Below are 13,216 nucleotides of genomic sequence, written 5' to 3'. Positions count from 1 at the left end.
GAGCAGCTATTGCTGTACAGCCCTTCACAATCATGGCACTCAGATCTGTAATATTGGGACAATGGGTTCAGAAAAAGGATGCGAAGCACTGAACCAAATTACATTGGGCATGTTTTCAGGATTTGTGGTCAAATCCACTAGGCCACTGGAACCAATGGACATCAGCTTACTACAGAACTACATTAGATGCATCATCCTCTAATTTCTCTAAAGGTTAATCACTAAAGCTTCTAGTACTGAACCACAAAAATAAAATAGCAGATCTGTGGGCTTTTAGATATACACATAACAATACTCAAATTAGGCCCTGCACGCAATAAGAGAAGAACAAGATTAATTCTAATTGGTACCTTCCTGGAGGGTTGTTGCGAGCTTGTCAGCAGGAGAAGGGACGGAGGCAGAGGCCAGCTCTCTGTCGATGTAGATAGAGCCGGAGAAGGATGCCGGTTGAGGGAGACAGATCAGAGGAAGTCGCTGTCCTCATCGTCGTCCTGGATCTCCAGTGGCAGGAACTCGTCGTCGTCTTCGTTGCCGTCCTCGTTTCTGGCGAGTTCGATGGTGAAATAATTCCAGCGGGGGAGAAGGGCAGGGCAGGCGGCGTGCGAGGAAGAGAGCGAGAGGACTGAGGGCGAGGGCACGAAAGGCAGTTCCTATTGGCGTGGGGTGACCAGGGTGAACCCTTGGCCGGCGCGACGCCCGTGCGAGGGCGGCGGCAGCTAGAGCGAGGGAGAGAGCAGGGCGGCGGCGGCGGCTAGGACGAGGGAGATAGAGAGCTAGGTGCGTGCGAGAGACCGGCGAGTTCGGCGTGTGTCACGTGGGGGTGGGGGGTGGGGGTGGGGGGAGGGGGAAGGCCGTGCGAAATGACCATAATACCTTGAACGAATAAAATCAATAAAAATACCTATTTTGTGTAGGTATCAGGAAGCGTCAGCAAGCATTAGGAAGCATTTCCAACCAGATGAAAAATAATTCGGAAATCACAAACTTATTAAACACCTTCGCTGTAGCAAGAAATTGCCCTTCACTAGCCAAATATGCGTTCAACAAACAGCTCTCTAGCATTGTAGCCGTGGTAGACTCACAGCAAGGACCTCCTGCGCCGTTGTGCATGCACTGCCTTTTAAAGGCGCAACAACCCGGCTAGATCCAGACACAACTTCATATTCAAGGATCCACTCTCAAGCACATAGCCGATCTGTGCTCAACACCACCATGCCTCACCTGGCTGCCAAGTTGATGCTCCTCATCGTCGCATCCTTCCGCTTCTTCCTCTACTCGCAGGCCGCAACGCAGCAGCTTCAACGAGCCAGCAGTGCCAATGATACCGCAGGCTGCGTGCCACGCGAGCAGGATGCCCTCCTGGCGTTCAAGCAAGGCATCACCAACGACAGTAGCAACCTCCTCGCCTCGTGGCGGCAAGACCAGGATTGCTGCGGATGGACCGGTGTCACCTGTAACAACCAAACAGGCCATGTTGTCGAGCTTGATCTCAACAGCTTCCTTTTGGTTGGACAGATAAGTTCGTCCTTGCTTTCTTTGGGTTATTTGGAGCACCTCGACCTTGGCACAAATTTCCTTCAGGGGCCCAACGCTAGTGTGTTCCCGGAGTTCTTGTGTTCTATGAACAACTTGAGACATCTTGACCTCTCCTACATTCCTTTCTCGGGTAGAGTGCCTCCCCTGCTCAGCAACCTTTCCAACTTGGAATACCTCGACCTGTCCTTTACATCGTTCTTCGGTAGAATCCCTCATCAGCTCGGGAACCTTACAAAATTGCGACATCTTGACCTCAGTTGGATGTATAATAGTACATACTCAACAGATGTCTCATGGCTAAGTCGCCTACATATGTTGGAGTATGTTGACATGAGCAACATAACTCTCAGCACAGTAACTGATTTTCCTGATGTGGCCAACATGATTCCAACTCTGAAGCACATCATTTTAATGAATTGTTCACTTCCAAGTGCAAATCAGTCGATCGCAAACCTAAACCTGACCAAACTTGAGGAGCTTGTCCTCAACCGGAACTACTTCGGCCATCCAATCTCATCATGCTGGTTTTGGAATGTTACAAGCATTAAGTCACTCTCCCTAGATGAAACATATCTGTATGGTTCCTTCCCTGATGCACTAGGAAGAATGTTTTCGCTCCAACACCTAGATTTTTCTTACAATGGAAATGCAGCCACAATGACAGTGGACCTAAAAAATCTCTGCCAACTGGAATCTCTATACCTCGCCAGGAGTCTATCATCTGGTAACATAACAGAGTTTCTAGAGAAGTCACCAAAGTGTTCTGCTAGCAAATTGTATGCCTTGAGTTTGCCAAGCAATAATATGACAGGAATGCTTCCAAACACTATGGACGACATGACCAGCTTAAATGGCCTTATCCTTACTAACAACAGTATTAGTGGTTCAATACCACTCAGTATTCGGAATTGTACTAGTTTGGAATACCTCCATTTGAGTTCCAATCAATTCAGTGGGCAGATACCATTACTGCCGAGAAGCCTCAGGGTATTTGAAGTCACCAGAAACATCTTTTCCGGGAATTTGCCACTGGAATTTGGAGCTCCAAATCTTGAAAGATTAATTCTATCCTTCAATTACATTAGCGGTCAAGTTCCTGGATCTATTTGTAGGTCACGAAACATGAAATTCTTGGATTTATCACACAATCTTTTCAAGGGAGAACTACCTCACTGTTCTGATATGCCAAACTTAAGTTTCCTGCTCGTAAGTAACAACAGCTTCTGTGGAAAGTTCCCTGCATGGCTCCAAAGCCTCTCATCCCTGGTTTTCCTAGACCTTTCCTGGAACAGGTTTAATGGGCCACTACCAAGGTGGATTGGACATTTGGTGAGCTTACGTATTTTACTCCTAAGCCATAACATGTTCGATGGAGAGATTCCAGTCAATATCACAGATCTTAAAGGACTGCAATACCTGAACTTAGCAGCCAACAATATGTCAGGGCCAATTCCAAAAACTTTGTCAAACCTAATTGGAATGACTATAAAACATAGTCCTGGACCTAATGATGATTCAGACACATCCTTGGCATTTGATGAGTCTCAAGATACATTTTCCCTGGTGACGAAGCATGAAGTGCTCAAGTATGGAGCACATGGGCTAGTTGATGTGGCTGGAATTGATTTGTCATTGAACCACTTAGCAGGAGGAATTCCAGATGAAATAGCCTCTCTTAGTTTGCTGACGAATATAAATTTGTCATCAAATCACTTAAGAGGAAAAATCCCAAAGAATATTGGATCTATGAAATCGTTGGAATCACTTGACGTCTCAAGAAACAACCTCTCTGGTGAAATCCCACCAAGCCTCTCAGATTTAACATATCTAAGTTACCTGGATGTTTCGTATAACAATCTTACTGGAACTATCCCATCTGGTCGTCAACTTGACACCCTTTACACTGAAAATCCTTCTATGTACTACGGAAACAGCGGTCTTTGCGGTCCTCCTCTGCAGAGGAATTGTTCAGGGAATGGCACACCAGAGCATGGGCATGGCAATAATCAGCAAGAAAGTGAAAAAGATTCCGATTCAGCGTTCTTTTACTATGGACTTGGGTCAGGGTTTGAGATGGTCTTATTGGTTCTGTTCTGTGTTCTATTATTCAAGAAGTCATGGAGAATTGCTTATTTCCTTCTTGTTGATTTGGTGTACGACAAAGCATTCGTCTTTCTGGTTGTCACATGGAGTAGGCTAGCAAGGAGGAACACCAGTAGGAATTAATAAGTGTGCGCATCTGCGAAGGAACATCCTGTATATAGTAAATAAAGTTGAAGAAGCATTGTTAGGCTTGTGACCCTTTGTTTTTGGTGGAGCCGTTATACAAATTAATGGTAAATGTCTTCAAATTATCGTAGAATAAGCAAGTGACAGTAGTTTGTATTAGATAGAAGAACTTCTATGCAGTTTCTTAATACCATGCAATACTATATCTGTCTATTAAAAAGGAGCCATACCAAATTAAATTCAGAAATTGTGTCTTTCTGCCACTTGTCAGTTGTCACTGCTAGCTCCGCCCACTAACCCGACCAAGGTAGTAGCTTGAGTGTTGTGACTTTAATTTGTTTCATATCCAGGTCAAAAAGAAGGAAAATAATTGATTTGATTATTAGCAGTTGACTAGGGTTCCCCAGATAAAGGACACTCTCCCGACACTGATAGGCGGAAGAAACTGGTGCACCCACTAATGCAAAAAAGGACATATAGTCCCGGTTGAGAAACCCCTTCAATCCCAGTTTCTCAACTGACCCGGACTACGAATTCAAGACTAGGTCAGAGAACCAGGACTAAAGGGGCCTTTAGCCCACGCCCAGAGGCTGACCGGTAAAGATAACAACAAAGGTCTAGAAAACATTACAAATGTTTAGTGTTACGTAGAAATGATGTATAAATAAAAATAAACTCTATCATTATTATTCTAATTAAAAAACCACAAATTTTTCTATTTATTATTGAACCACAAAATGAGCTACATTAGCAATAAAAGATGAGAGGGTGAAGCTGCTAACCTTCACAACCTAGACTGGATGGAGAAATGAAGATCTTCTCAAATAGCCGAGAGCAAGAACGGAGCAAAAGACATGAGCTTCAATAATTGTACTGGATGGCTCAGGCTAGAGACCAAGGAAGCTTGTCTTAAAATCCGGCTTGTTCGGCTTCTTTTTTTCAGCCAGAACAGTATTTTTCTCTCACAATAATTTAGCCGGAACAGTGTTTTGACTTATTTTTTTTTAGCCAAATTCAGCCGAGCGAACGGGGCCATAGCGTGGACATTTAGGCCCCGTTTGGCTTACCTTAAATTCGGCTTGTTCGACTTCTTTTTTCAGCCGGAACAGTGTTTTTCTCTCACAACATTTACAGCCAGAACAGTGTTTTTCAGCCAAGTTTCAGCAAGCCGAACGGGGCCTTAGTCCCGGTTGGTGGTGCATTCTGGGACTAAAGGTCACCCACCAAAGGCCCCTCCTGTGGCGCTAGCCGTTGGACTTGGGACTACATTAGTCCCGGTCCCAACTCTGGCCCGAAATAAAGCCCAAAACCGAAGATCTGTTCTCCACTATTGACACAATGACACATATAATGATAAAATTAATAATCCATGTAGTACGAGGAAGGATTTATGGGCTACTACTACTCGCGAACTAGTAAGTGCGCGTGAAGAGATGGATGATGTTCCTCCACATCTATCAATATCATCCGTCACTCCGCTGCCGCACCACGCACGCCACACGCTTCTCTTGCCAGCTCTCTCTCTCTCTCTCTCTCTCTCTCTCTCTCTCTCTCTCCCTCTCTCTCTCTCTCTCCTGCTTTGATTGGCGGTTGATCCTATGCCCGGGTACACACAGAAAAAGCGACTTGGACGGCGTCCCCGTAACCTGTCCCTGTATTAGAGATGCTATACCTAATATATATATATATATATATATATATATATATATACACACACACTACTGCTAGCCGGTAGTGAACCAGTGTGTTAATAAGTTAATTTAGGGCAGCCCCCAGTGCAAGAAACTACCAACAGTTTCTACATCGTAGGATACCGTATCATAAAACTATCCTTTCCAATGCAAGATTTCATCCTAGTGTCCTTATAAAAAAAATGACCAATCATTCACCGTGTTCCTCTCTCTCGTCTCTGGATCCTTTGTGCAAAAACCACACAGCGGTCCCTGAGTTTGCCCCCCGAGCAGAGCTCGACGCGCGGTGGTAGACGAGGAGCACAACGTGGTCGTAGAGGAGGTGCGCGCGGCGCCGTAAAGGAGGAGCGTGGCTCGCAGATCACCGCATTGGGTGACTTGCCCTTCCGCCCTTCTTCACTAGGGCCGCTGCCAGTAGAAGAGATCCGTGATGCCGTAGACGGTGGGGGAGGCTGAGTCACCGGAGACAGAGAGTGTGGACGCAGAGGAGGAGGACGCGGCGACGGTGGCCGGCATCGAGGGCCGCACGGGGAGGCGGGCATCGAGCGGCTGCACGGGGGAGGACGGGAGCAGTGCGGGATGATGGGAGGATTGCTGGGCGTAGGTGGTGGGGGGCAGATGTTTCGATAAACATCAGACGGATGGAAAATAAAAGAGGACAGAGATCGGACGGCTGGAAAAGAAAGGTGACATAGAAGCACGAGAAGTGAGCTTTAGCTAACATTTATTGCTTAGTGAGTATGAACTATATAGATATATTAGATTAGATTAGATTAGATTAGGAGTTGGCCAACTTTTAAATGAGTCTAGAATCCAATGAGATTGGAATCGTGTGGATCACTTCTTCCTCCCTCATGACAAAGGCGATCTTGAAGATAAAAGTCCACGGTCCGGATCGTGGGGATCTACTTGCTTGGCACTATGAAAAATCAGGTATCTTCACAGTGCACAGTGCTTACCAGCTTGCTGTACATTTGAGGGACAGAGAAAATAATACCTGTTGCAGCAGCAGCGTGAACCCTTCAGGGAATAGATCTTTGTGGAAGTCAATCTGGAAGCTTAATGTACCACAGAAAATAAAAGTCTTTCTATGGCGAGTCGTGAACCATGGCTTGGCAACGAGGCTAAACAAATGGAAACGCTCCTTAGAAAAGGATAATATGTGTGAGTTGTGTGGGCTGCAGGTTGAATCTGAATTCCATGCCTTGGTGATGTGCCATCATGCAAGAAACCTGAGATCTGCTTTGAGAAAGATTTGGGCTTTGCCAAGTGAGGAGCTGCTATCCTATACTGGACCAGATTGGTTACTCCAATTTATGAGTCATGTTCCCAAGCAAATGGCGGAGCTGACGGCTATAATGTTATGGAGGACATGGTTTTTGAGAAATGAGGTGGTCCATGGTGCTAAACTAATTCCTGTGTCTGTATCTGTCAGTTTCCTACTAAACTATGCTGATTCTTTGCAATTAAGCCAGTGCAAGATTGTGAAGGAGGATATGAAAGGAAAAAAATATATCCTGTCAGAATCTTTACGAAGCAGGGTTGACATAGAAAAAAGAAAAGCTCGGCAATTATTAGAAAGATAGAAGCCTCCTGAACAAGGATGGGTTAAAGTTAATGTTGATGAAGCTTTTAACCAAGAAACTGGACGCGGTATTATCATGCAGGACAGTACAGGTATGGTTATAATTTGTGCTTGGAAAGCCATTTTTGATGGGATGAATGCTGAGGAGGTTGAGGCTTTAGCTTGGTTAGAAGGGGTGCGTCTAGCAGCGGAGTGGTCGCAGAGTAAAGCAATTATTGAATCTGACTGCTCAACGGTTGTTCTAGCTGCTTGTCGTCCAGGTGTGGATAAATCACAGTTTGCTTTTATTGTAAATGATATAAAATATTAGTCTAGTTTGCTAGCAGGGGTGAGTTTCCAATTTGTGAGGAGAGAGCAAAATGAAATCGCTCATGAACTCGCGCAGCTGGCGAAACGCACGTCACACTCTGCAGTGTGGCATGCGCAGGTTCCCCAATGCGTGAAGTCGTTGATTGCGAAAGAATGTAACCTGTTTCATGAGTAATCAATAGAGCTCTCTCCTTTTTCGCAAAAAAAAATGATTAGGTATTAGATTAGACTACATAGTCCGGTTGATACATAGTATAGCACTTAATACATAAAAATTAAGTAGGACTCCAAATCTACTTGGTACGATATTATTCCTAGACCTATTATATCTAGAATTCTATCCATATTGATAACTATCCATACTTCCAACATTCCCTCCACTACTACTGTAACAGTTTTCCTAGGCAGACAAAAACGATTTTCGGAGACAAGCAGTCAGTCCGCCTCCACTGCCACACCTGCGTAAACAATGATCTACAGAGGCGGTCACCTGCCCGTCTCCATTAATAAAATTTAAAAAAAACAGTGAGCCCGTCGATGAGGCCTGCCGAGCCCATCAACACGCCGCCGCCACCGCCGCTCGCCAAATCTGCGCGTCGTCATCGCTCGTCGCTTGATCCGCGCGTGCTATCGCCGGATCCACGAGCCATGCCTGCCGCTTTGGGCCCCAGTCCTGCGTGCTACCGCCGGAGGGGCTTCCCTCGACTGCTAGATGAGGAGCGCCTGTGTCGCCACCAGAGGAGTGCCACTAGCTGTCGCGCACATGCAACTCGCCGGCCACCACCTCCTTGCATAGGATCCCATGGCCTCCTCAATGGATCTGGCCATGGTCGCCATCCTCCTCGATGGATCCGGCCATGGTCGCCTCCGCGAGCGCCACCTAGGGACCAGGGGGACTCCACCCACCGACGCAAAGATATGGTGAGGGGAGAGGAGAGCGGGTGAAGGCTGGTGTGACGCTTGCAGATGAGGAAAACAGAGAGAGAGAGAGAGAGAGAGGAAGTGTGCTCTAGGGTTTCCATTTTTCATTATATACTCAGAGACTGGTAATGGGATGATATAAGGTCTGGAGATGGCTAGCGGGCTAGGCCTGATTTGCTGAGGCGAGCCCTATAAATGCTCACCTTCGAAAATCGATTTACAAAGGCGGACCTCTTAAGGTCTCTGGAAATGGGCCATTTTTAGAGGCGACATGTTAAGAGGTCCACCTCTATAAATCCATTTTCGGAGACGGGCAACTTTCGACCGTCTCTGTAAATAAAATAACCACCTCAGTAAATCGATTTTGTGAAACGGGCAACTTTTGGGTGTCTTCGTAAATAAAATGACCGCCTTCATAAACCATCAGCTATTTTAGGAGACACATAACCTTTGAAAATAACAGAGGTGTGTCTCCCAAAATCATTTTTGTTGTAGTGCCACTCGGTTGCAGCGGGAGAGAAGCAAACGACTACGACTGAATTTGAAGTCTTGTGCCACCGATTTCTTCGCTTTTCTAACAGCAACTATGCCTCTGAAAGATGGTCCGACACCTATGATGGTGCCTCTGCCCCTTTTTTGTGTTATCCCTTCTCTCTCCTCTATTCCCTCCCGCAGTCATAGCGGGAGTGTCATAGATGGCAATGATGACATGAATGCTTTGACAGGAGCGGATGCATAGTTGTCGATGTCGAGGTAGCCGATCATGTATAGTAGTTGAAATCGATGTAGCTGCACAGAGCGAAAGGCCAAAAAATTATGTAATATTGTAGACGGAGCTGCAGTCATATTAGAAGCATCTTGCACACATGTCAGAGGATGTCATTCTTGGTGTCTTGCATATGTCAGAGGACGTTGTCGAGGCATCTTGCATATATCAGAGGATGCCAGTGAATACGTGAGAGGACGTTGTTGAAGAATGTCTTGCATATATATGTCAGAGGACATTATAGTGTCTTGCATATGTCAAAGGACATTATTGTTGGGGAGTCTTACATATGTTAGAGGATATGATAGTCTTCCATGTGTTAGAGAACAAGGTATATTCCTGTAAGCATTGCCATCATTATTGACGTGTCTTGCAGAATTTCTGTTAGAGCACACGAGATGTCCATCTCATGGACGAAGTGGCGGCTCCGTGTTGATGAAGACCAATGGTGATGTAATAATATTGGCGATGAATCTCGACGAAGACTTGGGCCTGTTATCGATGTATTCCTATGCAGGGTTGATGTATGTACCACCCCTTCAATCTTCTCTTCTCTATTCTTAGGGAAAATTGGATCCTTACCATCAAAAGAACGCATCTTTAGATATATACCATTAAAAGATTCAATTTTAGATATCTAACATCAAAAGGTTACAACGTTACATCTATATACCATTTGTTACTGTTCCATTACTTTGCACGTTGGTTTGACTAGTTCATTTTTTACCATGTTCCGATTTTGCCCTTGGAAAAGAAAGAACGCATCTTCTTAGTTCATACTGGTGCCGCTTCGTCGTCTCCTGCGGTCTTCGGCTCTTCGTGGAGAAAAACAAGCGTCGCGGCACACTCCCTGCCGCCGTCGCGCTCCTGGCGACGAGTGCTTCCACGCACCTCCACAGCACTGCTCCCCGTGACGCATCTCCCAGCAGCCGCGGCTTTCCCGGCGGTGTGCTCCCCAACGTCGACTACCTCCTCGCCTCCCCAGTTGTGCTCTCGGCGACGCACCCTAGCGTCGACTGCCTCATCTGTGCCTCCCTAGCAGTGGGTATTCTCATCATCATCTTCTTCTTCTTCTTCCTGCTATTTTTTTGTTGTTGTTCTAAACCCTAAATTTCCCCTTTCTTACACTGCTGAAAAATTGACCTGAAAATTGAGTTGTATGGATCCTGCTAAGGTTCCAGAAGGGTAACGACCTCTTTCTCTCCTTCCAAAACTCTAAAATTTGCAGCTATTATCACCTTAGGGTTTGGTAGTATAGTGAGCACATGACATAGGACTTTGCAAAGGGAATAAAATTAGTGATGCTAGAATTGTTGCTCGTTGATGTTGCAGGATTGATCCAAAGAGTGCGTGTAGAGTAGAGATCAATGTCAATGGTTACTTCACTGTGCGGGGTGGTAGAAAGGAGTATAATCGGGGCAGGACAGTAAGCTGGGTTGTTGATTCAGAAAAGTACACAATCATTGATCTGGAGAAAGATTTTGCTCCGTATTTTACATGGGACAGCGATCAACAGGCCAACTTCTGGGTAGTAACGGGGAATACTATGACATCCAAGTTGTCTTCAGATGTTCAGCTTCTTGATTTGTTAAGGGCATCAGAAATAGTGAAATTGTTTATGGTAGTGGGTACACGCGAGCAAAATATTACAGAGGAGGAGATGCCTGCTGTAGTTCACATAGGAGATGATGTGATTCCTACTGCAATGAACATAGGAGAGGAGGTGAACCCTACTGCAGTTGATAGTGATTTGGATGTACTAGATGGAGAGTTTACATGGGCAGAAGCACCTCAATATGGGGAAACAACAGGAGGGCCACAAATCCCCGAAGAGGAAGAGAAGGAGCATTTCATGACTGTTGGGTGTGATCCTACTGGAGATGATCTGGCTGGAGCAGATGAGGAGTGGAGGTATTTCAAGACTATTTCAGATGATGAGGTGCAGAAAAGAAAGAGGGCAAGAACTATTCTGGAAATTAGAGAATTTGATACTGAAACTGTTCTTGATGATGAGGCTACCATTCGTAATGATTTTTTTGTGCCTCATACATCACATGATAAGGAGAATCCAATCATTAAGGTGGGAGACACATTTATTGACAAGGATGCTTTTGTTTACAATATCAAACAATATGCCATCAAAAATCAGTTTGAGACTAGGCTTGAACATAGTGACAAAGAAAGGTATAGAGCAAGGTGTGCAGATAATAATTGCAATTGGAGAGTGTATGCAAAGAAACTACATGGCAGCAACACATTCATGGTGGTCAAGCTCTCCGGATTCGATGAGCACACTTGTCCCAATACAAGTAGTGGACGAGAGGCTTCAACAGCTTGGATATCTGAAAAGCTGAAAGATATTGTAAAGGAGGATCCCACTCTGCCTACAAAGAAATTACAGAGAAGACTAGAGAAACACTACGATATTGAATTGTCATATTTTAAAGTGTGGTCTGGAAAGAAGTCTGCAATGGATGATCTTCATGGTACTTGGGAGGACACCTTTGACATGCTATGGAGGTTCAAAGAAGCACTTGAAGAATGTTGCCCGGGAAGCATTGTTGAGATTGATTGCAAGAAGATTAATGGAGAAATGTACTTCTCAAGGATGTTTGTAGCAATTAGAGCATGTATTGATGGATTTCTCACTGGTTGCAGGCCATACCTTGGGGTTGATTCCACTCACCTAACTGGGAAGTATAAAGGGCAGCTAGCTGCAGCAACTGCAGTTGATGGACATAACTGGATGTATCCAGTTGCATATGGGATCTTTGGAAAAGAGACAAATTCCAATTGGACATGGTTCATGGCGCAGCTAAAAAGAGTAGTTGGAACACCCCCTGGGTTAACAATCCACACTGATGCATGTAAGGGGCTAGCATATGCTGTCAACAAAGTCTTTAAAGGTGACGCAGAGCATCGGGAATGTTTTAGGCACCTCATGGCTAATTTCAGAAAAAAATTCAAGGGTGACGTGCTCAAGTTTATGTGGCCTTGTGCATGGGCATGTACAGATCGTAGGTATGATACACTAATGGAGAAAATTGCAACAACTAGTCCTAAAGCAATTCCCTTTCTAAATACACATCATAAGCTGAAATGGAGCAGGTCCAAATTCTCCAAAGAATGCAAGGTTGATTATGTGAACAATAACATCTCTGAATGTTTCAACAATTAGATTAAAGATGACAAAGACCTTCCAGTTGCCGATCTGATGGATAAGATAAGGGAGAAAATAATGGGGAAGATTTACACAAGGCAAGTGATTGCTAGTAGACTGGAAGGATATATCCTTCCAAGTGTGTTACATGAGTTGAACATGAAGAGTCGTGGACTGCACTATGAAATCCAGAAGAGTGGTGCAATGTCAGGTGAGATACCAGGAATAACTAAAGAGGGGAAGAGTTGGAGAGTTGCTGTTGACATCCAGCAAATAACTTGTGGTTGTGGACAATGGCAGATTCTGGAAAACCCTGCACTCATGCAATAGCTCTATTTGGAAAAGTAAGGCAGCTTAACATTGAAAACTTTGTGGATGACTACTATTCACTAGAGAGGTTCAAGGCAGCCTACCACTTTGTGGTCACCCCAATGGGTGACAAGACTCAATGGCCAAAATTTGATCCTGGGTTTAAAATGATTCCTCCAAAGCTAGAAAGACCTGCTGGTAGACCAAGGAAGAAAAGAATTAAGGCTAGTGGAGAGGCAGGGAAAAGAGGCCCATATCAATGCAAAAGGTGTTTTCAGTTTGGACACATAGAGAAAGGTTGTAATGCTACTCAAGCTGAATTAGAACAAGAGCTTCCACCACCTCGTCCAAAAAATTCCAAAAGGAAAAGGTATTGTAAATTGTAAATTTGTAATATAAATGGTTGATACATGCTGAAATATGTTCCCAGCCTAACTTGTTTTGTGCCTCCTAGGAAATCCAAGTCTGAAATTGAGTCATCTGCTAATGATCCACAAGTGACTCCCAGACCAAGTGCAACAACAGCTAGCCTAGGTCCTATAACAAGAAGCATGTCTTCTCTTTCTCCAACTAGCCCAGGTCCTACAACAAGAAGCATGTCTTCTCTTTCTCCAACTAGTTCGTGTCCAAGAAGGATGGCATCCATCTCACCAGGAGGAATTAATAGGAGGATTATTATTAGCTAGAAAATGGTTGTGTTGAGTGTGTCA

The 13,216-nt window shown here is 44.9% G+C and overlaps 1 protein-coding gene and 1 pseudogene across 1 annotated transcript; both read left to right on the top strand.

Annotated features, from left to right (window-relative positions):
* The first annotated feature begins 1,212 nt into the window (after positions 1-1,212).
* Positions 1,213-3,890, top strand: LOC136532956 (receptor-like protein EIX2). The gene has a single exon (XM_066525532.1). The coding sequence runs from the start codon at positions 1,213-1,215 to the stop codon at positions 3,760-3,762; it is 2,550 nt and encodes an 849-aa protein (XP_066381629.1). The 3' UTR covers positions 3,763-3,890.
* A 6,306-nt stretch (positions 3,891-10,196) lies between these two features.
* On the top strand, positions 10,197-13,002 carry LOC136532958 (uncharacterized; annotated as a pseudogene).
* Positions 13,003-13,216: the final 214 nt, after the last annotated feature.

Source organism: Miscanthus floridulus, unplaced genomic scaffold (assembly GCF_019320115.1).
Source record: "Miscanthus floridulus cultivar M001 unplaced genomic scaffold, ASM1932011v1 fs_748_1_2, whole genome shotgun sequence".
Classification (NCBI taxonomy): domain Eukaryota; kingdom Viridiplantae; phylum Streptophyta; class Magnoliopsida; order Poales; family Poaceae; genus Miscanthus; species Miscanthus floridulus.
This window is presented reverse-complemented; position numbering and strand designations above follow the sequence as displayed.

Excerpts from the sequence above, each read along its gene's own strand:
- LOC136532956 (XM_066525532.1), top strand. The coding sequence starts at position 1,213 with ATGCCTCACCTGGCTGCCAAGTTGATGCTCCTCATCGTCGCATCCTTC.